This window comes from Leucopleurus acutus, assembly GCF_964270905.1.
Source record: "Leucopleurus acutus genome assembly, chromosome: 5".
Lineage (NCBI taxonomy): Eukaryota > Metazoa > Chordata > Mammalia > Artiodactyla > Delphinidae > Leucopleurus > Leucopleurus acutus.
Window position 1 is genome coordinate 77,713,849 of NC_139147.1, and position 24,224 is coordinate 77,738,072.

Below are 24,224 nucleotides of genomic sequence, written 5' to 3' on the forward strand. Positions count from 1 at the left end.
ACAAGCTAAGTGACATCACCAGACAAATCCAGAAGGTGGAATAAACTGTCGGAAAACTGGTTCAGTTTTGTCTTTTTTTTTTTAATAAATCAGGGATGGTGAAAAAAATGTAGCTTGATTAAAAGGATTTAAGGGGCCTAATAATCAGAGGAAATGAAAATACTGGTTTAAACAAACCAGTAGTATGGTGCATTTTGTGAAACTTGGGTAAATTTAAACATGGATTGGTTATCAATAAGATGAAAATTTATTGCTATGAAAAGACAATGATAATTAATGGGGCGAAATTAGGTTACAAAGCCACAGATATGGAATGGTCTCTTAAAGAAGAATATATAGTCTTTGCATGTATGTGTATAAACAGAATATCTGGAAGAATGTGCAGATGTTCAATAAGGTTTTAGAAGTAGTGGTATAGGTGGAGAGAATATGGTCCCATGGTATTTAAACAAGATACATTTTTGGTTGTTTTTGTTTTCCAACTTTCTACAATGCACATATATAACTTTTATAATAACAAAAGGCTAATTTCAGTTAAAAATGTGATATTAGAAAGTCATGATTAATCAAGGGATAGGTAAATAAGATTGTTCCATTTTATACATTTTTATTTTTTCCTATTGCAATTAACAGGACATGACTAAATTATAGTACTCAGAATTTTGTGGGCTATTTTAATGATTCAACCTAATAACCAGATATGAGTGTACTTTGGGCTTATGTTATTTTTTTCTTTCTGAGCATGTTGAGCTACAACTATGTCAATTATTGCTTCTTCACAATTTGATATTTATTTTGCTGTTCACTATACAACAAATATATTTTGTAGTTGCTATACAAAATATATTCTTTGTTATGCTTTATTTTGGAATGCTTCATTAGATTACAGTGGATTAGGAATGAACATTCCCAAGGGGATTTTTTTAAAAAAATACTAGTATTCTTCCCAGGATATGCAAAATGTTTTTATTGAGAAAAATATTCAAAACATTAATAGATTTCGATTATCACCATAATCCTCTGAAATTTTTCCTCATAGAAATGAAACCGTTAAGGAGGGAAAAATTTGTATCTCTAAAATCTAATTAATTATTTAATTAATTTTACCCTGCCTTTCCCCAGAAGTATTTCAAGAGACTTATTAGAATATATAAAACATGACAGACAATATATCATAAAATAAATATGGGAATAAAAAATTTAAAAACTAAGGTTGAGAAAAAAGAACAACACAAAATAAGCTTTAAAATGCTTAGAATAATACCCATATAACTAGTAAACATAATCTACAATTACTTTTGTTAAATGTCAGTTACAGTTAATAACATCCATGAAATAAAAGTGAATCAGTTGCTCTTAATTCTAAGATTATATTATAAATTCTCCTGAGATACTAGTAAAGAGATGTCGTATGAACTCATGAACACCATTCTCAGCAATGTATGTACCAGTTTCCATCATCTCGTTTTCACATGATTTTTAGCTTTTTAAATTGGAAACACTTCTTTTGGGAGCTTCAGACATTCACAACTAAATTTCCATTTTCCAAAGAACTAATTTGTAGTTCAGTTGATAGTCTGTTAAGGTACTGTATGGCTATTAATGCTATTCATGTGAGTTTCAAGGAACCAGAAAACCTGAGGTTAAATTTTATAACTTAAAAAAAACTCTACAATTAAAAAAATTGAAATATGTTTATATTATGGATATGAACAAAATCCCTTTAGCAATTATTCATTGATTTCTTTAAGTGTGTATATAATTCTATTTTTTCAAAAAGCACATATTTTGTGAGGAAAATTGATTTTTTTCAATAGAGAATTGTTGAGCCTTTATTGCTTTCAAGCAACAAATATTTTTTACATTTTATCATATGTCAGCTATTTGGCTGGGTGCTGAGGATCCAGTGGTGAGAGGACACCTGAATTGGTGAATTCTAATATGTTACATTCTTGAGATACATTTGGATGCCCAATCAATGCTAAGTGAACTCTCCGGTTTAGCTATTAACTGCTGTAGTTTAATATTTGACAATCTATAGGCAAACTTGGAGTAGTGATTAAAAAAATACACAGATCTTTAATGTGGTTAATGAGGAAGAAGGTCAGCACTGACTCTGGTATTAATTTAGCATTTGCTTTTGACATTTAGAGTTTGGAGGGGGACCTTTTTATCTTTAACTCCCACCAGTGGCTGGTACATGAAGCTGTTATTTTCTTTTTCTATTTTAACAGAATCAGAGCAATGGTAAGTTTTGATATACTTGTTTGAATTTGGAAGAATCATCTTCTTCAAAGTTATCAAATAACTCACTCAATTGAGAATACAAAAAGTGAGCCAAAAACCAGGGAAAGAGCTAAGAGCTTGACAATCCTTTCAAAGATTAGAATCTCTGACCTCTTTTGAAAGTCGTTTTCTATTCTTTAAGCGTCATTTAATTTTAATATTACCATGTCACTATCTCTAGCAGCAATATCACAACAAACAGTTTTATATCCCAGCAACCTTATCTTAAAATACAGGGAAAGTGTACGTGTGTATATGTGTGAGAGAGAGAGGGTAAAAGAATGTGGAAGAATATAAGAATAATTGAGAAGGAGAAGTGATAGGAGAATCAAACTTTTTGATTAAGCTAAGCAATTAATTTAGTTGAACAGGAAGTCTAGATAACTGTTCCTGGATTGGCCGGCTATTTTATTAACTTGAACATATTGATTGGTTAGTTAAACAACATATACACACTGATATGTGTCACTTCACACCCTAGTGTCTACAGCATACATTTTGGCAGTCTGTGTCCGAGGGGCTGCATATGACTGGGCCATGGAAACAGCTGTAGTTGAATAGCCTTTCCTCCTGGAATAAGGATAGTTCCTCTCAGGTCCAACATCTGTTTGGAAGAGATAAACATGGCGATATAAAAATAATTATGGCTCAGTAAAGTTTGGGGGAAAATGTAATTTTATATACTCTTACCCAAAAGAGGGAATAATATAAATATTATAAGAAGGAATCATCTAAGAACCTAGAAGAAACTCTAAGATTTTCAACTGGAAAGTTATTTTTAGATTTAAAATTCAATCAAGTAATTTCCTTTTCTTTTCTTTCTTATGAGAAGAGGGATTTCCTTATTATTTTTCAGTGACATTTTGAGAAACCCAATAGTAACACATCACACTTTTTAACAACAAGTATGCATTTGACTTGGCTCTCTGTTTACCTCTCTGTAGATATAAATTGTAGATATAAATTTAGTTGATTGGGTGAAGTGAGATATATAAGATTATGACACATCAAAATAACCATTATATATTTGAATGTTAGATACAGTTGTAGCTGTAGTATTCTTTTTTTTTCTTTTCAACAAATATACCACTAACAGGATAGTAAGGTTCTAGTATTGCGAATCAGTTGTCCTTGAACAACTGAAATTTCTAATGGTAATAGGTAGGGATCAAGTTATCAACATTACTTTGATCTGGTGAGATGTGTTTCCATTGGGTTTGAAGGAATGATACTGGAGGCAAGGAAGTGTGCTATTTTATTTTGTTCTTACCTTTGAAGAGGTATAAGCAGCATGTGAGGACAGCACCAGCCAAGAAGCATCCCAGAGACCCAGCCATTCCAAGCCAACAGGACCAACCAAATTTATATTGGATGCCAAGAAATATATTGTGCAAAACCAGAGAAGAACGTTCCACATAAACATCAACAGCATACCACACAGAGCCAATGATTCCCGGGGCACCTGAAGGAGATGAAAATTGCTAAAAATAATGCAGGCCTTTTAAAAATTTAAATCCAAGGAGATTTAAGAGTATTCTACTGTATTGTATTTAAGAGTATTCTGTGGCTCCCCAGCCCCATGACTGAAGTTATGTCAGCTACATAATCAGCACCCATATGGAAACTATGTTTTTAAAGTCCTTCATTTTAGTACTTTGAGGTTAAAAACAAATAACTAAAGTAGAAATTGAAAATTTATCTAACACTCCCACACCATATTAGGATAGACTAAGAACTTTTGTCCATCTTAAATAAAATTTAATTCTCACAGATTAGTCTTTCTGAAAATTGATTGTCTTGAAACAATGCCACTAGAGTCCTCTTGCTTTAAAGGTATAAATTGCATGCCAGGGCTCAGAGGTAAGAAAAAAGAGTGGCGAGACGCAAGAGGGAAGACATATGGGAACATATGTTTATGTATGACTGATTCACTTTGTTATAAAGCAGAAACTAACACACCATTGTAAAGCAATTATACCCCAATAAAGATGTTAAAAAAAAAAAAGAGTGGCGAGTTGTCAGACAAAAGGCTATATGAAAATGGTGCTTCTGAAATCTGTAACCCCCAAGAAACTCTCACATTTTTTCTCTAGTAAGTCTGTCTGTGATATCTATTGAAGTCACAATTTAATTGCATTCTTTTCTCAACTGTTTAATGCAAGAGTTTAAGAAGGACTAGATCATGAACACATAGTAACCATTAAAATACAGGGTGTAAATTACCACACCTTTCCCATAATACTGTAACCCATAGGTTTAGGATGAAAACTTTTTTTTGAAACTTAGAAACAGATTTTGGTATATATACATATACATATATATGTGTGCATATATATACATATGCATATATATACATATGCATATATATATATACACACACACACACACATATATATACACACATATATACGTGTGTGTGTGAAACGGAGCAGGACCTTATGGTCCTTTCTCCCCCACGTCCTCCGCCTGCCTTTTGTCTGTGGAAAAACTTTAGCCAAAGAATAAGTTTAATCAGAGATGTGAGAAAATGCAGAAGAAAAAAAAGCAGTCAGACAGGACAAAACAATGATAGTTTAGTCAGTAAGCAAAGTCAAGGACCTTTAGTTCCTTCTCAAGGGCTATGGATAGTACTCTGAGCCATATCCTGTGGGCTGTTTTATAGATACTGAAACCCCTACCAGGTGGAAGAAGTTAACTATATGATGAGCAGACTGTAGCCATGACATAAGCTGTCACAATTCTGAGAACTGGCCTTAAAGAAATGGGAACAAACTGACCATGGAACTGAAGATTAACTGTACTTAAAACAATCAAGATGATGCTGGTCAGACCACCGATGACCAATTTCAAGATGGCTGTCAGAGCTGACTGTACTGTTTCTACATGTAGCCCCTTCCCTCCACCTATAAAAGCTCTTGCTCCCTGATTGTCAGGGTGTGGGGGGGTGGTCAGCCTTTGGACAGGTGTCTGCCCTCCCCACTGGTTGCCTGCATCCAAAATAAAGCAAACTTTCCTTTCCACCATCTTTACCTCTTTATTGGCTTTTGAGCGGCGAGCAAAAAGACCCCACTTTTAGTTGTGTGTATATATCTATGTGTGTGCATATATATATGTGTGTGTGTGTATACATATAAATATATACATGGCATACTAATTTCAAATGAGGATTCCAAGGCTTTGGCCATCTCTGGCAATTTAATTGAGTATCTCTTTAACCGTTCCTGCAGGGATTTTCTTCAGTGACTTATTTTTCTTTAAATTTAGTTCATTTTGCTATTTTATAAAAAATGGAGTAGATTAGTGATGTCTCAAAAAGCATTCTAGAATAAAATTGCAAAGCATTAAATGATGTTTAAATTTGTTACATGAACACGTTGTTACATACAAAAGCTTTATGTTATCACTAGACTGGATATGGGAATGAATATCTTTAAAAGGAAAACAAAGTGCTAAATTCTTGTGATTTTGTAGTACAACCTAAGGATCCTTAGGGCCTTGTGTGAAAATATCAGGGAGGCCCCACTCTTGACTATGTGATGGGTGAGACTTTCAGCTATGGGCTTACTCTGCCCACATTGGGATCTTTACAACAACAATTAGGAGTAGATATTATTGCTGAGGCTTCACGCTAATTTGTAGACCAAGAAAAGGAGACAGATTAACTGGCCTAAGGTCACACATTTTATATATGTATGTGTGTATATATATATATATATACCTGCAAGCATTTGCTAACTTTTTGCTGCTACCATTAAAGAAGATGGTTTTCTCTCTGGAGGGTGGACTCATTGGTTTTCAATCTTCCTACACTTTGATTTCTTTCACAGTGTACTTCCTCCCAACTTGTATTACGATCCAAAAAAGACATGATGATAAAGGAAGACTAAATTGAATTTGATGACAGACCTCAGTAAAATATCAATTTTGCTGTTTCACTAATAAACACCATATAAAGCGATTCTTGATTTATTGTTTATTACTCATGCTTGATTTATGTCTTCAGAACTCCATTTATTCACCAGCTTCTTAAGTAGAGATAAGAGCATAATCTGTTTATTGTTACAGTTATGATCATATGAGTTGGCACATGAGAAAAGCCTAACACAGGACTTGATACAATTTAGTTCATTGCCAAGAAGAACTGGTAAGGGCGTGTACAGGCAAGAAGGTGGCGGCTGGAGGCTTATTTTAGGATTTAACTTCAGGAACAATCACAATTTTTTTTTAAGTTAAAGCTTTATATAACTTTTTAAATAGTTAAAAAATAGTTTGAGGACTTCAATAAACCCTGACCAGGGATATTAACAAAAGATTAATTATCTGATTCCAAAACTAAGGAAAGCAGGGTTGGTGGATGTGCTCCTTATTCCTTCAATCTAGAAAAGCAAGTCAAATATTATCCTAAAATGAACTACTTCAGAACAGCACCCTTCTTCATCCCAAGACCTTAGTTGAGTAGCTTTATCCCCATCACTAGTCCAGACCAATACCTGCTATAAGTAATGTGGTTCCAGCAACAAAGCAGATGCGGACTTTGATGTATGGCTCATCAGGGAGGAATTTCACACAGTCAAGACCAAGGAGCAGGATAATAAATCCAAATCCAGCTAAAATATCTGCAGTAATCATCAGCGCCCGAGTTACCACCAACTTCACTAGAAGATCAGAGCATGTGGTTTCAGCATAGTCAGAGGAAGGAGATATGTTAATACACAGAGGTACACCAAAAAACAGACAACCACGTACATTAACACATGCCCACCGAATAAAATCAGACTTTAAGTATGCATGAACTTGAAAATAAATACCCTTAATTTTTCATAAAATGCAAAAATAGTACGAGACTATCAACAGTATTATTTGGTTAAGGACTGCTTATTATAGTCTTGTTGGCCATCTAGTAAAATGCCTGGCATATGGTGGGGACTAAATAACTATTTCCTTTTTGCCTCCTGTTTTGGAATGAATCTCATTTACAAGTATTAGCTTAATGCTGAATTGAAAGTAGAGTATCTCTTCTTCTGAAGACAACCAATAAGTATTCAATAAATAAATAATCACTACATTTGTTTGAAGTTTTATTGAAAAAATGTAACAAATTGGTTAAAATAGGGGAGCAGAATAAAATACTTCAAGACATCTCTTGCCAGTTCAGGTAGGAGCCATCAGCAGATCTTTAGAAGGAGAAGGAGCTTCCATTATTAAACAGAAGACTATTTATTTTCTTTTATTCCTTCAGGTGGTGACCCTTCTTGGCCAACACTCTGCATCAACCCTTCAACCTTGCATTGTCAACGAAGCATATTTTAAAGCTATGGCCAATGAGAATATGTGGTAGAAAGTCCAGGAAAGAGAAGATCAGGTACATAGAAGTAGAATAGTAGCAGTCATCTGCAATGGGAGCATCATCAACTGTGAAAGCCTCCTCACCTGTGAGTCCCAGTGACACTAAATTAAAACAAGAATAATGTTGCCACAAATGGAGGGTTAAGTATCTGAAGTCAGAACTATTGTTACTTTAGCTGGCTACTGGAGAGGAGTAATAAAATTTATTCCTTTGATGGTATCATAATTATGTTTTATTTTCATAGTGACCTGGAGTTTCCTTGTATTGAAATAATTTTTCCTCAATGATGAGGCAACTTTAGAGCCTATTTAGTTATAGATGGCTTGTGAAAATGTGGCCAATTTTCCTCATTTCAAAATTATTTTTATAATCCATCTAAGAGAGGAAATCAATGCATAAAATCAGTTTCTACCTTATTAATAGGTGAATATTTAAGATCTCAAAATTTGACATTATTTTTTAAAATTTAGGCTCAAATTTCAAATTTAGGCCAAATCTAAAGTTCATTTTGTTTTCTTCAAAATTAAGGAAAGAGAAAACTATGTAACTCATTAGGTATTATGAGTTTTTATATTTTAGCAGATCTCCTTGATCCTCAAATGTTATATATAAGTGGGCTTCCTATTCAGCACCCCAAACTAAGTGGTCCCACATTTTGGAGTGCCTCCCTTGAAATTTTCTAAGTCCTCTTCTGGAACCTGGGATCAACAGGGCCAGGGTTGCTATCTGGATGGGGTGCCCTGAAATCATTGTTGGCCCTGGTTTTCCCCTCTCTGACCCTTGCTCCCATACAAAGTGTGTCTCAGACGCTCTGTGGAACTACAGGACTCATGCCTATGGTGTCATCCAGGGGCCACATGGCTAGCCCAGTTCCAAGAGGGCAGCTCTGCAAGAGATTGCTAATGCTGGCCAGCCAGGAATTTCCTTCTGGAGATTATCTGAGATTTGGCTGCCAGAATAATGTTAAATACCCTGATTTGGGGGGTGGAGAAGGGCTCAAATTAACAGTATCAACATCTCGGGGCTTCCCTGGTGGCACAGTGGTTGAGAGTCCGCCTGCCGATGCAGGGGACACGGGTTCGTGCCCCGGTCCTGAAAGATCCCACATGCCGCGGAGCGGCTGGGCCCGTGAGCCATGGCCGCTGAGCCTGCGCGTCCGGAGCCTGTGCTCCGCAACGGGAGAGGCCACAGCAGTGAGAGGCCCGCGTACCGCAAAAAATAAATAAATAAATAAATAAATAAAACTGCATCTGGGTCTAAATACTCTAAGCATACAAGGTAATGAGAAAGGTGATCTAATTGTGATTGTATAAAAGATACCAAAGACTAAAAATAAAATCTACACTCTTACAGGTAACATCCTAACTTAGAGGGTACAGTTATATTATTTTCTAAGAACTCATTTTCATCTCTCTAGTCTTTAAGCATATGATGGAATTTTTTAAAGAAAATTAATGGATTTTTAGCATATTATTTGAAAGTAATAGGTAAAAATATATCAAAAGACAAATGTGAGATGGTATAGGCAAAAGGTAAAGGACCATTTAAAAATATAAACAGTGGTTTTCTCTGTGTAGTAGGCTTGTGAATAATTTTATTTTCTTCTTACATAAATGGATATAACAAATATTTAAAAGTATGAAATATTTCATCTTTCTGTTTTCTTCTCAACTCTAACCATAGAACTGCATTTCTGCAATAGCCTAGGGTCCACGTGAACATGAATGCCCATTCCTATTGACCAAATCGTGCTTCTTTGTAGATAGAACTAGGTTAGTGCAAGAAGGGAAAAAAAGAGGAAAACATAAAAGGCCTTTTTCTAAAAAATGAAATAAAAGCTTTATGAATTAAAAAATGTTTCAGGCACTCAAATCCTAAATGGCAGAGAAAGATATTTGTAGAGCACAGCTCCTTTTAAGTGCTTTTCCCTGCACCAAAATAGCAGTTCAGGGGAAAAGTCACATTCTTTTCATTTATCTTGAGAAAAGAAGTTGTGATATTGTACCACCACCCATCATTTGATTTGAAAGAGACTAAAACCAATTTGCTTTAATAACAGCACCAGTGTTTCTTGGCACGATTGGATGTTCTAACAAGTAAATAAACAAACAAACACACAAATAAATAAATAAATGGTATGGAGAAGAGTTGAGAGAATCAGTAATAAGGTTTTTCGATCTATGAAATCTTTTATTCATAGAAACATGGGCCTTGTTAACACCTAATTATAATTTAAAGCTAAAGGTAGGGAAGATCTAGGAGATGGCTTTATTATTTCTGCTAAGAATGTGTCACATATTTTAATGTTTTTCATTCCCTGATCCCACAGTCTGTGTCTCTCTTTGCCTATCTCTCTCCCTATTTGTTTTTCTGTCTCTGGCCCTCTATATCTACTCTCTCTCTATCTTAGCAAGTCATCCATTGAAATACTGTAAACTTTCTATCTGACCTAAGTCATAGCTAAAAGACATCTCCGAAATGCTTTTCATCTAACCGGTCAGTTCTAATCATAAAATCACTGCACCCTGAAGATTTCATTTCAATTTAAAAAGTGTTTACTATAAGCCTGCTGTAGTAGGCTTATACCAGACCCTTTGTGGGATAGCAGAACTGAACAAGATAATATTTTTACCCTAAAGGAATTTATAAATACATGGGAAAAGATAAAATATGCTAAAAATGTTTCAATTCACATTTTAGAAATAAACTAAATTTCTATTTGAAACATTTAAAACTGGACAGAACCTTAATATTGAATCGTAAAAAACCCAAAAACACATAATGGAAACCTGAGTTCAATTTCCTTTGGTCTTCCCTCCCTGACAAGGGTGATGTCTAAGGCATACGTACAGGGGTGTTCAGCAAGTATAGAATCGTACTCATCACAGGTGCGAATCCCATCAAAAGCATTTGTGACACACTCCCACCAGAGGCCTCGGCATTTTGTGCTCACCTAGATGTTGGAGAAGACACCATGTGAAACAACTCAGGCAGACACACTTCAATTCACCTTGATCAAAGGAAGAACTTGGCTGTTGTGAGTTTGATAGCAAAGTACAGTGGTTACAAGCATGATCAGAATTTCATTTACAACAAACACAATGCATTTTAGAGTATTTTCCCTTAAGCACTAACAACTCAAGGCTTTCCCCACCAGGAAGTAAAATCACTTCCTGATTTGGGGGTGGGGGGCGGAAAGAAGTCATGCCTAAGATGGATAAAATCAGAATTAAACATATGCAAATGCCTATGGCTGGTTCTATCATCGAGTCAGTTTAATAGGGCGACAATTCATTTCACTACCATATGCTGACCTTTACTTATCCAAAAAAAAAAAAAATCAATATAACAATAGGTGATAACTGCTGACATCTTGAGTCTATTAGGAATGTATATTAATTTTTCTTCATCACGAACAATGAGTCCCATGAAGAAACATGTTATTATATATGAAGTTCATAAATTTAAAATAATGGTCAAAGAAAGTTATACATAAAGACCATACTACTTCTTCCTTGCTCCACTGATGGACTACCAATGTTTAAGCTATGAGATGGATGTAAACAATTGAACATTAATTTCATACAACCTTGCAGTCATAAATCGCTTTTAACTTAGAAATGCTGTACAGATGATTCTAAGTAACCACTTAGAGCTAAAAGGTACAAGTGTCCTGAGCCTTCTCATATTTTACCTATAAGCTGCAAGTCAAAATAGATTCCCTAGAATTGTAAACATGCCAACAGAAAATGTGTTCAAGTATTCTTGACAGAGCTCATACATATGGAACAGAACTAATATGATTGTTTATTCTGATTTGATTACAGATTCACATTACCTTGGCAATCTGGGAATAGTTTAGTAAGATTTAACCACAAATTATCTTGGAAAATGAAAGCTTAAAGTTTTCCTTAAAGAAAGAAGAAATAACAGAGCAGAGTGGGAAGAGAAATGCAAAGACAGGGAGATTATAACGGGTGCGGAGAAGAAAGGAAGGAACATGAAACATTTGATTTGCAAAAGAAAATTATATCAGAGAATATTTGTGCTATGAAACTCTTTGACCCATATGCTGTGAAGTTGTGCTGTGCACCAAATAAAACTCTACTGCTGGCTACTCCATCACAATTTTGAATGCTGTACTTCTATTTTCACTTTGTATGTAAAATGCTTATAATTGGTAATAATTAATAATTCTATATTGAATCTATACTCTGAAGCAGTTACTGTTTAAGTGTATTATCACCTCACTTATTAATTAGAGGATCCTGTGATCTATCATTATTACTGTCCATTTTACAAATAAGGAAAAGGAGGCACAGGAAAGTTGTGATAACCCCAGAAAGTGTAGTTAAATGGAGGAGATAGGATTCAAACACAGCAGTCTGTGTGTACGCTCTTAAGCATTGCAGTATACTTAAAACCTATTTTTTTAAATTCTAATTTTACTTCAGGTGAAAGTACTCCAGAATTGGAAACTGGAAGATAGTTTTGGGTGAAGTAGTAAGCCCTAACTTTAATCTCATCCTATGGCCATTATTCTATGAAACCTCACTTTGGCTTGCTCTTCCTAAGATTAAATCTAGTAGTGATGTTTTAGAATGTTGGAATATTATCTGACCTGAGGCACCACAGAGACCAAAATATTGATAAAGAAAATCCATCTTGCGAAACCTAATATATCAATTTCTAAAGAAGGATGTGAATATCTAAACTTACATGCACATGAAATTTAAGCTATAACTGAAAAAACACAGACTTTAAATTGACACTCTTATTAGCTGTGTTGCATCCTTGGAAAGGCCTTACCTTTTTTGAGCTCAATCTCCTTATCTTTATAAAGGAGCTAATGCTAGGGTGACTATAAGAATTAAAAATTACAAACACACACAACATAAATGATTTGCTCAATAAATGATAATACTAGTAAAGTACTTAAACAGCATAGTAACCTGAGTAGTGACTAAGTTCAGCATTACTAACTAACCATATGAAAGTGGAGAAAGGTACATGTAATGGGTAGAATGGCAGCCCCCCAAAAGATGTATCCATGTTCTAATCCCCAGAACCTGTGAATGTGACCTTATTTGGAAAGAGGGACTTTGCATATGTAGTTAAATTAAGGGTTTTGAGAAAAGTAGATCCTCTTGGATTACCAGGGTGGGCCCTAAATCTAATGACAAGTGTCCTTATAAGAAGAGACACACAGAGGACAGACAGATAGAAGAGAAGGAGGCAATGTGCCCACAGTCACAGACACTGGAGTGACGTGGGCCCACGTCAAGGAATGCCTATGTCACCAGAAGCTGGAAGAGGCGAGGAATGCATTCTCCTCTAGAGCCTTCAGAGGCGGTGTAGCCCTGCCAAAACTTTGATTTCAAAATCCTGGCCTTCAGAACTGTAAGAGAAAACTGTCTCTTGTGTTAAGTCACCAAATTGTGGCAATGTGTTATGGCAGCCCTAAGAAATGGATAGTAGAGACAATTTGTACTGAACTATTATACCGCAACAGAAGACAAGCCTTCTCATAGCCTATTACCCTTCAGTCTCTCAATTAACAGGAACACACTGGATCCAGTTCATTCCAATTTGAGCTAGGTCATATGGACCTGAAGTCCTATTCTATAATCAGAGAGTGACTGTCCCCAATTTCCTGCTGTCTAACTCAGCCACTGAAACAAGCAAATAAAACCTACTATGTCATTCTCATTATATGTGAGGTTATTTAGGAAATGAGCTGAGCTATATATGTGAGGATATTTAAACTAAAAAGAGTATTTTTTTCTTGCCAAAATAATCCAGTAATGGTGTCATTTTCAAGGCTATTGATCATTTACCTGCAATGACCATATTTAGAAAAGCAATGAGCTCATTAAAGGAAACAAGGAATCCAATTTCATTAGGTATTAATGCTTAGGGGCACAATATTAGATTGCTTGGTATTCACACTCAGTTAAGGTACGTGAGAATAGCGGCTGTAATTAACTAAACTTCTGTGTTAATATAGCACTTACTGGAGACACCCTTAAAGGTGCCTTTGTGCACAAAATACAAGGTTAAAAGACTGTTCGTTATTTATCACATTTAGGAAAGCCCTCCTTGCCTATAATTTAGAATCTTCACTTATCCTCCTGTTGTACAATGGCTTATTAAGAACTCTCTAAAACAAGCAAATCTACATTCTTTAAAGTTTTAAGGCAAGGTTCTTACAAAGCAGACTCATGCTTAAAATATTACAGTTAACATTACTTAATGGGTAAAAACAATGTTAACTAATAATTTTATCTCACAGCGTTGTCCAAAATAGACGATTACAAATTTAATCTTTGTGCTCTTAACATGTGATTCATATATTAATAAATAACATATAAAATAGTACTCAGGGAATTTTTATACCATTTCAATAAATATCTGTTGGTCCTGAAGTGGGAAGAAGTCAGTTTATCCAAGATGTGGCAATAAAAGTGCAAGTCACAAACATGAGGCCAACCTAAATTTCTTAATATTAATTACCTGCCAACAGTGAAACAGAGAGATTTTACAGAAGGGTACAGATTTCTGGCTTCCCTTGGAAACTTGGTCAGTCTGGCCACCTGGACTCCCTGGCTGCACGTAGCAGCAATTAGCAGGAGCTGAGTGGATCTTCAAATTTCTCCCTGTCATTTAAATCTCACCTCAAAGATATCCCTTCTTCCATGAGATTCTCCCAGTCTCTCCAGCTGGAGTTAATCTCTTCTTGGATCCCACAGTAACTAGTCCATATTTCTATAGCATTTATAATATTGCATTATTTTTCTATGTGCATTTATGTGCATCTGTCTCCCAAGTCTGCCTTTCAAACTATGTTCACTAAATGTCTGTCATGTGTCAGTCAACCGGCTAAGTTTTGGGGATACAGCAATGACCAAGATAGGCATGGCACCTTGCTTCAAGGAGCTTACAAATCCGCCTTCTCAGTATACAATAGATGCTCAAAAGATGTTTACTGAGGGAAAATATTTGTCAATTTTTCTAATTCATACACATTAACTCTCATTTCTCACTTGGCATAGAAAATGGTTACTGATATACTGTTACTGTACACACAGTTGAGGCTTAATATGTCCTTTTGACTTGACTGAACAGACTAGAATGTCTAAATCCAGGAGTTAAAGAAATATTATTGAGACCAGAGAGTTTATGCTGATTTGGTGTCAGCCTGGACCCTGTCTACTCAACTGGCTCTGGGAAGTGTTTACCACAATACTAAGGATGAGCAGGATACCACATAGAAAAATAGTTTCAGGAAACTTTTGGGAAGAGGGACTGATGGTCCCTCTTCCTAGTTGAGTTTATAATGGCATAAATTAATTCCTTAATCCTGGAATTTCTTATTCTAACCTCTTTAGCAGTTTCCAATTAAGGTTTCTCTTTTCTCTATCCTAGCCTTTGCCAATTTCCCTTTTCTTACCCCTCTGAAAATATTTACAAGTGGCAACACACAATTTTGCCTGCATTGTCTTATCTTCTGCAGTTTTGAGTGTGCCTGTCATGCCTCCATATATTTTATATATCTTTTGAGAAGAGAGAAACTTAAAAATACTTTAATTAATTGGCATTTTCTCCTCCTGTTACATAGGAGAAATTTACATATATATATATATATAGGGTTGGCCAAAAAGTGTCTTCGGTTTTTAAGTAAAAAAAAAAAAAACACACATTTTTCATTTTCACCAAGAATTTTATTGAACAATGTATTCACCGTTTTGTTCCACTACTTTCTGCCACTTATCAGGCAACTTCATAATTCAATCTTCCCCAAACTTTTTATCTTTCTGAGCAAAGAACTGTTCCAAATGCCTTTTACAATCTTCTAGGCAATTGAAATTTTTTCATTAAGAGAATTTTGTAAAGACCAAAATAAATGGAAATCCGAAGGTGCAATGTCTGGTGAATACGGTGGATGAATGAAGAACTTCCCAGCCAACCTGTAACAGTTTTTGCCTGGTCATCAAACAAACATGCGGTCTTGTGTTATCCTGATGGAAGATGATGCGTTTTCTGTTGACGAATTCCAGATGCTTTTCATCGAGTGCTGCTTTCATTTGGTCTAATTGGGAGCAGTACTTGTTGGAATTAATCGTTTGGTTTTCCAGAAGCAACTCATAATAGAGGACTCCCTTCCAATCCCACCATATACACAGCATCACCTTCTTTGGATAAAGACCGGCCTTTGGTGTGGTTGGTGGTGGTTCATTTCACCTGCCCCACGATCTCTTCTGTTCCACATTATTGTACAGTATCCGCTTTTCATCGCCCGTCACAATTTGTTTTAAAAACGGAACGTTTTCATTATGCTTAAGTAGAGAATCGCATGTGGAAATATGGTCAAGAAGGTTTTTCTCGCTTACCTTATGTAGAACCCAAACATCAAAGCGATTCACATAACCAAGCTGGTGCAAATGGTTTTCGAAGCTTGATTTGGATATTTTGAGTATGTCTGCTGTCTCCCGTGTGGTACAACGTTGATTGTTCTCAATTAATGTCTCAATGTGTTTGCTATCAACTTTAATTGCTCTACCCAACCATGGAGCATCGTCCAGAGAGAAATCTCCAGCACGAAACTTGGCAAACAACTTCTGACACCTTCAACCAGTCACAGCACCTTCTCCATATGCTGCACAAATCTTTTCTTGCATTTAGGTTGCATTTTTACCTTTCTTGAAGTAATAAAGCATAATATGCTGAAAGCATTGCTTTTTTTCTTCCGTCTTCAATATTAAAATGGCTACACAAAAATTCACCAATTTTGATAAGTCTTTTTTAAATGCACTCTGATATGACAGCTGTCACATACAATCTAACAAAATTGTTTTGAATGAATTTAAAAGACAACTAAGTGTTACTAGAGCCATCTTATGGAAAAAATGGAACCAACCATTTGGCCAATCCAATATATATAGTAATTATACACAGTACGCTTAGTAAATGTTTTTTTCTTGGTTGACCACATCAAACAAGATTTTTCTTTGTCACTATGCATTATGTTATAAATGCATATGCATTGGGATTTGTGTGTAAATATAATATATATAGGAAGAATAATCATTAGCCAAAAGAAAAATGGGATGTCATGAAGATATATTCTTTTAAAAACCACCTTGCGTATACATAAAATAGAGATTTATAGTTTTCACACCACTTTACCATCCCTGTGCTAGTGTACTTTAATGCTGAAGATGCAACTTACTTGTTTCCAGTACTTAATTGAATATATTTATTGGGGTGCAAAAGTTTTAATAATACTGTAGTAAATAATGTTTTACCACTAAAACATGAAACATTTTCACTTGGAACAGAAAGGCATTTGAATTTTTCATACTAAAGTTCTGAACTTTTAATTTTTACATTTTCTTTTCTTTTTCTTACTATCCCAGGGCCTAAAAGAACTCAAGACAGGTATTTATAAGGATGAGAAAACAAGATTAAAATAAATAAAATAGATGTCACCTTTCTTTTTTACTCCATTTATGTACCATGAGTTTATTTGCTAAAATATATTTGGTTTAACTCTTCTTGCTTAGCTGTGGATCACTGGCTAAAGGCACAAACGGATAGAATGGGATAATGCAAACTTCTTAGGTATTAATATAATGTTTGCGGCCTTCATGGTCATATTACCTAATTTACATATATGGACTATATAAATATTTCCATTTTAATATTTATTATTTAATTTAAATCATACATTTAATCATTTTAGAATGTTTTCCTTATGAAAGTATGGAATCACAACTTTGCAAAGATTACTGGCCAGTGGCAGAGATCACAATTTATGTTGAGTGAATTATTACAAAATATCAATTTCCTTTTCTCTCTCTACTTTTCTTAATTTCTTTCCCTCTTTGAAGCACCAGGAAGAAAAGCTATATTTTCTAGGTAGGAATACACTCTTCACCAACTTTATTATACATCTCAGGGGATTGGCTCTTTTTTCCTATCTGATTAAAAAGAGGGACCAAATCCATATCTTGAAAAAATTTAAATTGCAGCAAGATGAAAGATCTTCCCTAAGAAAAAGTGATGGTATTTCTACAGAGATACTTCTTATTTAGTGTTCAATGTGAGATTTCCAAATATCACTTCACATTATATTTCACTCATTTATTCATTCTTTTAGTAAGTATGTCAAGTATCATAATAGGTACCCATTCACTTCATATTAACAAATGCATCCTGAGTTCCCATTATGTGGAAGGGGGTGCTAGGAGGTGTAGGAGACCATGAGGCAAATTAAAGAATATTTCTAGGCTCAAATGTCTGCTAAAGGAGTTTAAAATCAGTTGGAAAGCAAACCAAGTATATATAATCAGAGTATATGCTAGCTCTAATAATTTCAATATTTATGTATGGAAGAATTGTAGCATCATTAATTAAAATAGAAATCCCAGGGGAGAACCTGGTAATGAAGATAAAATAAATCCAAATGTGGATTACCTTTCATTTGAGGTCATAAAATTTTAATCATAACAGTGCTTGGTACATGACAAATTCTCAGTAAATAACAACAAAAGTTGAACTGAAAAATGAAATAAACTTGTGAAAACACTTTTTCTCTCTGACAATTGAGAGACCAGTAACTCTGTGAAGAAGCTACTTTCCTATTTTACTGTGGATAATGAAGAATTACACATTTTATGATGTAATTAACATATTTTTGTTATTAATTCATAATTTATTTTCTTTTAAAATGTATTTAATATATAACTTATGCTATTTTGTCTCTATTCTCTGCCTTATTCCCCTGGATAGACAAAAAGGGAACAGTCATAAGTGTAAAAATGGAAAAAACCACAGCTCAGAGAAGTAAACAAAATGTGTCCAAGAGAATCAATAGAGAAAATAGGAACAAAACTTAAATCTCATACTTCTCCCTTCAGTGAACATTGTACAAAATGTCATCTCCTCCTCCAGAACAAAAACAAAACAATAAACTGCAAATAGACGATAATATAGCTAACATTTATTGACTGATTGGTATTTGCCTGGTACTGCGGTCAACTAGAGCCACAGGCTCATTTAACCCTCACAAGACACTTACCATGTGCATATTGTTACTCTCCCTTTATAGAAGAGGAAATGCAGTTTTACACAATTTAAACATCTGTCTAAGTTCACACAGCTACTGCCTGGAAGGGTGGGATTTAATCTTAGGTCCCTGTAACATCAAGTCCAACCTATAAACATCCACACTGAAAAGCGTTCCCTTCCTGGCCCCCTCAAGGTGCTGTGCAACCATCTAAGTAAGAAAAAAATAGTGTCATGGTCCAGGGATGTTGCTGCTTAATGACTTCTGTATAGAGACTAATTTTCCTCCATTTCAGCTCTAGGTGAGTGGTTCCATCCTTCCTCCAATTACCCCAAAACAGTAAAGTGGATTTCAAATTTTACTTCTCCTTCTCCATCAGCCTTCTTTCCCCACATGCAATCAATTATTAATCCCATCAATGTGAGTTCTTTAGTTTCCCATATCTTCATGTCTTTTAAAAAAAATTTTATTGAATTATAGTTGATTTACAATGTTGTGTTAGTTTCAGATGTACAGCAAAGTGAATCAGTTATACATATACATATATCTACTCTTTTCAGATTGTTTTCCCATATAGACCATTACAGAGTATTGAGTAGAGTTCCCTGTGCTATACAGTAGGTTCCTATTAGTTATCTATTTTATACATGGTAGTGTGTATATGTCAGTCCCAGTCTCCCAATTTATCTCTCCCTGCTTATGTCCTGGTAACCATAAGTTTGTTTTCTACATCTGTGACTCTACTTCTGTTTTGTAAACAAGTTCATTTGTACCCTTTTTATGCTTGCTGCCACACTAGTTCAGACCATCAATGTTTTCCTCCTGTTTTATGGGAAAAGCTGCCTAGTTGATCTCCCTATAATTCATTTTACCCTTTCTAATCATTCCCCACATTAGCCAGAATGATTGCTCTTTCTAAAACACACATATATGTTTGCTTACAGTGAACCACCCTTGTCTATGGTATAAGACCTATATTTTACATGAACACAAGCCCTCGATGATCCAGCCCTTATATTCTCCTCCTTATGTTGGAAACTTTTTCCAATATGTCCAAAGTGATAAACATACAGCACTCTCATACCTAGATCTCTGCCTAGATCATGTCCTGTACATGCAATACTCTCTACTTTTTCTTCCCCCTTCACTTGTTCTTCAAGCCTAGTTTAGATATTTTTTCTGGGTAACCTTCACTGATTATACACGACTAAGAGAGCTGGCCACTCAGAGTTACCTGTAATCATAGCACCGGTCATATCATACTGTCTATCAGTTTACCTGTCTGTCTCTGCCAATATGCTGGGAGAAAACTAAGGAAGATCCAAGTTTCATCCTCCTTCATAACCTGTACTCACCACAGTACCAAGTAGACAGTAGGTATCAAAAAGCATTTGTGGAATGAAAGATTATAGAAAGAAAAGAAAAAAAAGGGGAGCACAAAAGAGAGATAAAGAGATGAAGGAGAAGTGTGGGGGTAGAAAAAGAAGAATAAAAGAGAAGTAGGGCATGAAAGGTTTTTTAAAAGGGAAGAAGAGGGAGAAGGGGGGAGAAGGAAGGGAGAAGAGGAAGAAGAAGAAAGAGGAAGGAGGCAGGGAGGAAAGAAGAAAGGAAGGGAGAAAAAAAGTAAGGAGAGAAGTAGAGTGGGAAATAGGAAGAAAGAGTATATAAAGTTAACAGAAAAATGAAGACTATTCACACTAGATTTCCTAGTGGAAATTTCTAGGGAGGCTCTAGATGCCATCAGTCCTCCAGCGGTTGGCCATCTCTCTGGAAGACATAGTCAAGTCTCTAGACATAGTCATAGTCAAGGAGTTCTGATGTTAAAGAATGTAGGACTAAAAAGGACCTTAAAACAACTGAGTTCAACTTCAGGACCCCTGGTCCCTGACTTGGGACTGTGCACAATTCCGTGTGCTATTTCTTTTTCCTAATGTTTTTACTTTATTTAACCTCTTCAGGACAGGTATAAATGAGGCCCCATACTATTCTGTAGTGTTTTGAGTATTCTCTAGTAAGTCAAAAGGATACCTGAGCTCTGCTTCTTGCTCCCTGTTACTCACCTTTAGCCTGTAGTTTTGCTATTTGTCCTCTCTCTCGGAAGACCTCTGCTGCCATTTCTAACTTTTGAAATCCTTGGCATCTTTTCTGACGCTTTGTTCAAATGTCTTTTCCCCCCTGAGGCCTGTCTCAGTGCTCCCGACAGGAAATAATCGTTCTCTCTTCTTTGCTTTGTTCATTTCTTTCTCAAATATGAATTGACCTACACCCTCTATTAGAGTTTCATGTGCATCTTTGTTCCTCCCTAAACGTGCGCTCATGAAAGGCAGGAATGGTTCTTGCTTTAGCTTTGACTCCCCTTGGAGGATTTGCACGGCGCCTTTGAAATGACATACATTTCACGTTTGTTCTGTTGAACTGAACTACAGAATCCATTTTCCAACACTGATGCCTACATCACTGTCAAAGATTAACAAAGCAAAAAATTCATTATATTCCTTTTTGCTTAAATTTTCTATGGGTATGCTTTTTTTTAAAAGCCCTTTTATTGTGTCAATTTTTGTCCAGTAGTTGTTTAAAGTGAGTTGTTAATATGGACCAACAACGATATATGCACAAGGAAGGAAGCAAAGAGACAAAACAGTAAAATTGAGTCAGTGAGTATCAGAACCTTGACATTTATGGATAATATTATGACTTTATATGCTAGCCAACTGAAGGAGTAATTGTTATGCGAGTTCCATGTCCCTTTAAAAATACTGACAAATAAAGAGACTGTTGGAGAGAAGGGGGCCTCATTTGTTAAAGGGTTCTTCTTTTTTTTTAATTTTAGAATATTATTTATTTTTTTATACAGCAGGTTCTTATTAGTTATCCATTTTATACATATTAGTGTATACATGTCAATGCCAATCTCCCAATTCATCCCACCCCCACCCCCCACCGCTTTCCCCCCTTGGTGTCCATACATTTGTTCTCTACATCTGTGTCTCTATTTCTGCCCTGCAAACCGGTTCATCTGTACCATTTTTCTAGGTTCCACATATATGCATTAATATACAATATTTGTTTTTCTCTTTCGGACTTACTTCACTCTGTATGACAGTCTCTAGATCCATCCACATCTCTACAAATGACTAAAGGGTTCTTCTTTTAATGGGGAGGATTATTGGGGAAGATTTATTGCAATACATCTCAAGTATGGGAAATATGAAAGAAGCTAAGAACTACTAAACTATAGTCCGAGGTTAGCAAGGATTTACTCAAGGTGAATAAACTAGACTACTCATTCCACTCATTTTACCTAGAAGTGTTCTTGCACAGAACAGAGGGAAGATTGGTTGTATGTACTGAGATGAAAGCAAGAAGGCACTTTAAATGCCAGAACTCCCAATCCGTCTCAGCAAGGTCTGACCCTTTCTAAACTTTCATTTCTTATCAAGTGAAGTTAGCAGTTCCATCAGCTTAAGGAGAAAGATTTTCAAATTGTTTTGGGAAATATTTTAAGAATGCTTTTAGATGAGATTTTGCATGTTTTTAAAAATATAATTTTAAGTGAGCTCAAGTCCAACATATTTCTGTATTCATCACCTACTACTGGCAGCCCATACTCTAGCAAGCTAATGGCAGCAGAACATTTCTATCTGCACTTTTCTGAGTACTGTTCAAAGGACAGTTTTGGTTTGTTTTTTTCATTCACCACTTATGTGCATGGCCAGATAATGCGCCACTGGATTAACATATAGCAGACATCCTTTATAGTATTTCAGTTCTATCACAATTTTCAGAAAAATAATTTTCTAGTGCTAAAGAAGCACTTAAAACTCTCTTGGTTTTGAAATACCATGTAAGAGTCAGAGGAAATTTAAAAGCAAGAAAAAAATAAAACACAAAAATAATACACAGAAAAACAAAAGATTATTACTTTCCATTTGAAACTCCAACTTGGGAGTTTAATAAATAAAATTAGAAGAAAAAATATAAAAACTTGCCCTCAGGTATCTTTCTTAAATGTATAGCATTTGCTAGAGTAAATTGTTCCATTCAGGATGTACATAGGAGAACATAGTGAGTTGCTGTATATTCTCAGTGAGTTCCTGATATATTGTTTCTTTTTCTCACCTACGCTTTTTGAAACCTTACAAATGAATAGTTGCTGAGTCTGAAGAATTGAGTTTTACTTAGTTTTACCTCTCTCAGATTCCTATAGCCACAGAAAATAATTCTAAATTTGAAAACTACTTCTTTCAGAGCTTCTCCAGTGAGAAAAATAAAATTTTCAAATATGAACCACTCACTCATCTTGTACATGAAGAGTAGGTTCCCAAGAGCAACTCATTTTTAAAAGAGGGTTTCTTAAACCCATATCTGTCTCCTGTACTTTGGGACACACTAGAAAAACTTGGTTTCCCAGAGAATGTTTTCTCCTACTTGGAAACTCCTTACAATGACATTTTTTCCATTGCACAGTAATTGGGTAGGTTTTATATAACTTGAGTTTGATCACTTGATCAACATTTAGATGATCACTTCTTAAGAAAGTCTGTCATACTACTTTTAATGCTGTCTTCAAGGTTAACAAATTTCTGTTTGTCAGAAAGGATGTTAATGGAATGTTATTCAATTTGGTATATGCAGCAATGGAAGAGGTGAATTTCTGGAGAGCTTATATAATTACGCTTGTGTAAATTTACCTTTATGGAAAAGGGCTTATTCAGTTACCTCATCTGTAAAATGGGATAACAACAATACCTACCTCATAGATGAGCTGTGAGAATTACATAAGCTAATAATGTAAAGACTCAGTAAGTAGTAAGTAAGAAGCAAGTCCAACCATGTTGGCTATTATTACTATCTTAGTCCTAGTGAATATAATGGGCCAGTGGGGCTTAGAGAAAAGTTGGACAGGCTTGGGTCAGTAAAAGAAGCTGCTGACTTCTTACCTCCAGGGAGTCATCTGCATTCACCATCCAACAGTCTGTCCAGGTGGCCACAACCAAGAACCCAGTAGAGAAAAATGCAAAGAAGCAGGCGACATACTGAAAAAGATCCCTCATCTTAACGAACAGCTTGTCTGCAAGGGACACATGGGCAGCTGCCAGCCCTGGACCCACGCAGGTAGCTGGAATGCTGTCAGTCTTCTGTGCTTCTGGTACCTGGGGATGTTGAAAATGCTGGTCTTTTCCTTTTCCTTACTCCCCACTGCAGGCGTCTTAAGCTGCGGTACGAGTAATACAAACAGGCTGTAACCCACAGAGGGGTCCTGGAGGTCATTATCTGAAGCAACGAGCCTCCAATCAGAAGCCAGGTCAGTGAAAGGACTGAGAATGTTTTGGGTGGGGGAGAAAAGGAGCCCCGGTAATGTTTTCTGCCCAGACCATGGGCTAATGTGAGGTGATGGTCACCAGAGGCACGTGCCAGCGCCAAGATGGAGAGAAGGAAGAAGGGTCACACCCCATGCTGACGCCTGTAAACTGATCCTTCTCAGGCCCTCCAGAGAAAGTGAGCTATTCTCCTCCTCCCCTC

The 24,224-nt window shown here is 35.7% G+C and overlaps 1 protein-coding gene across 1 annotated transcript; it reads right to left on the reverse strand.

The window, feature by feature from the left end:
* Positions 1-2,756: 2,756 nt before the first annotated feature.
* On the reverse strand, positions 2,757-23,755 carry CLDN16 (claudin 16; the record flags this gene model as incomplete). The annotated part of the gene is made up of 5 exons (XM_082839443.1): positions 2,757-2,890; positions 3,557-3,748; positions 6,777-6,941; positions 10,484-10,586; positions 23,642-23,755. The coding sequence occupies 5 exons, from the start codon at positions 23,753-23,755 to the stop codon at positions 2,757-2,759; spliced, it is 708 nt and encodes a 235-aa protein (XP_082695569.1).
* Positions 23,756-24,224: the final 469 nt, after the last annotated feature.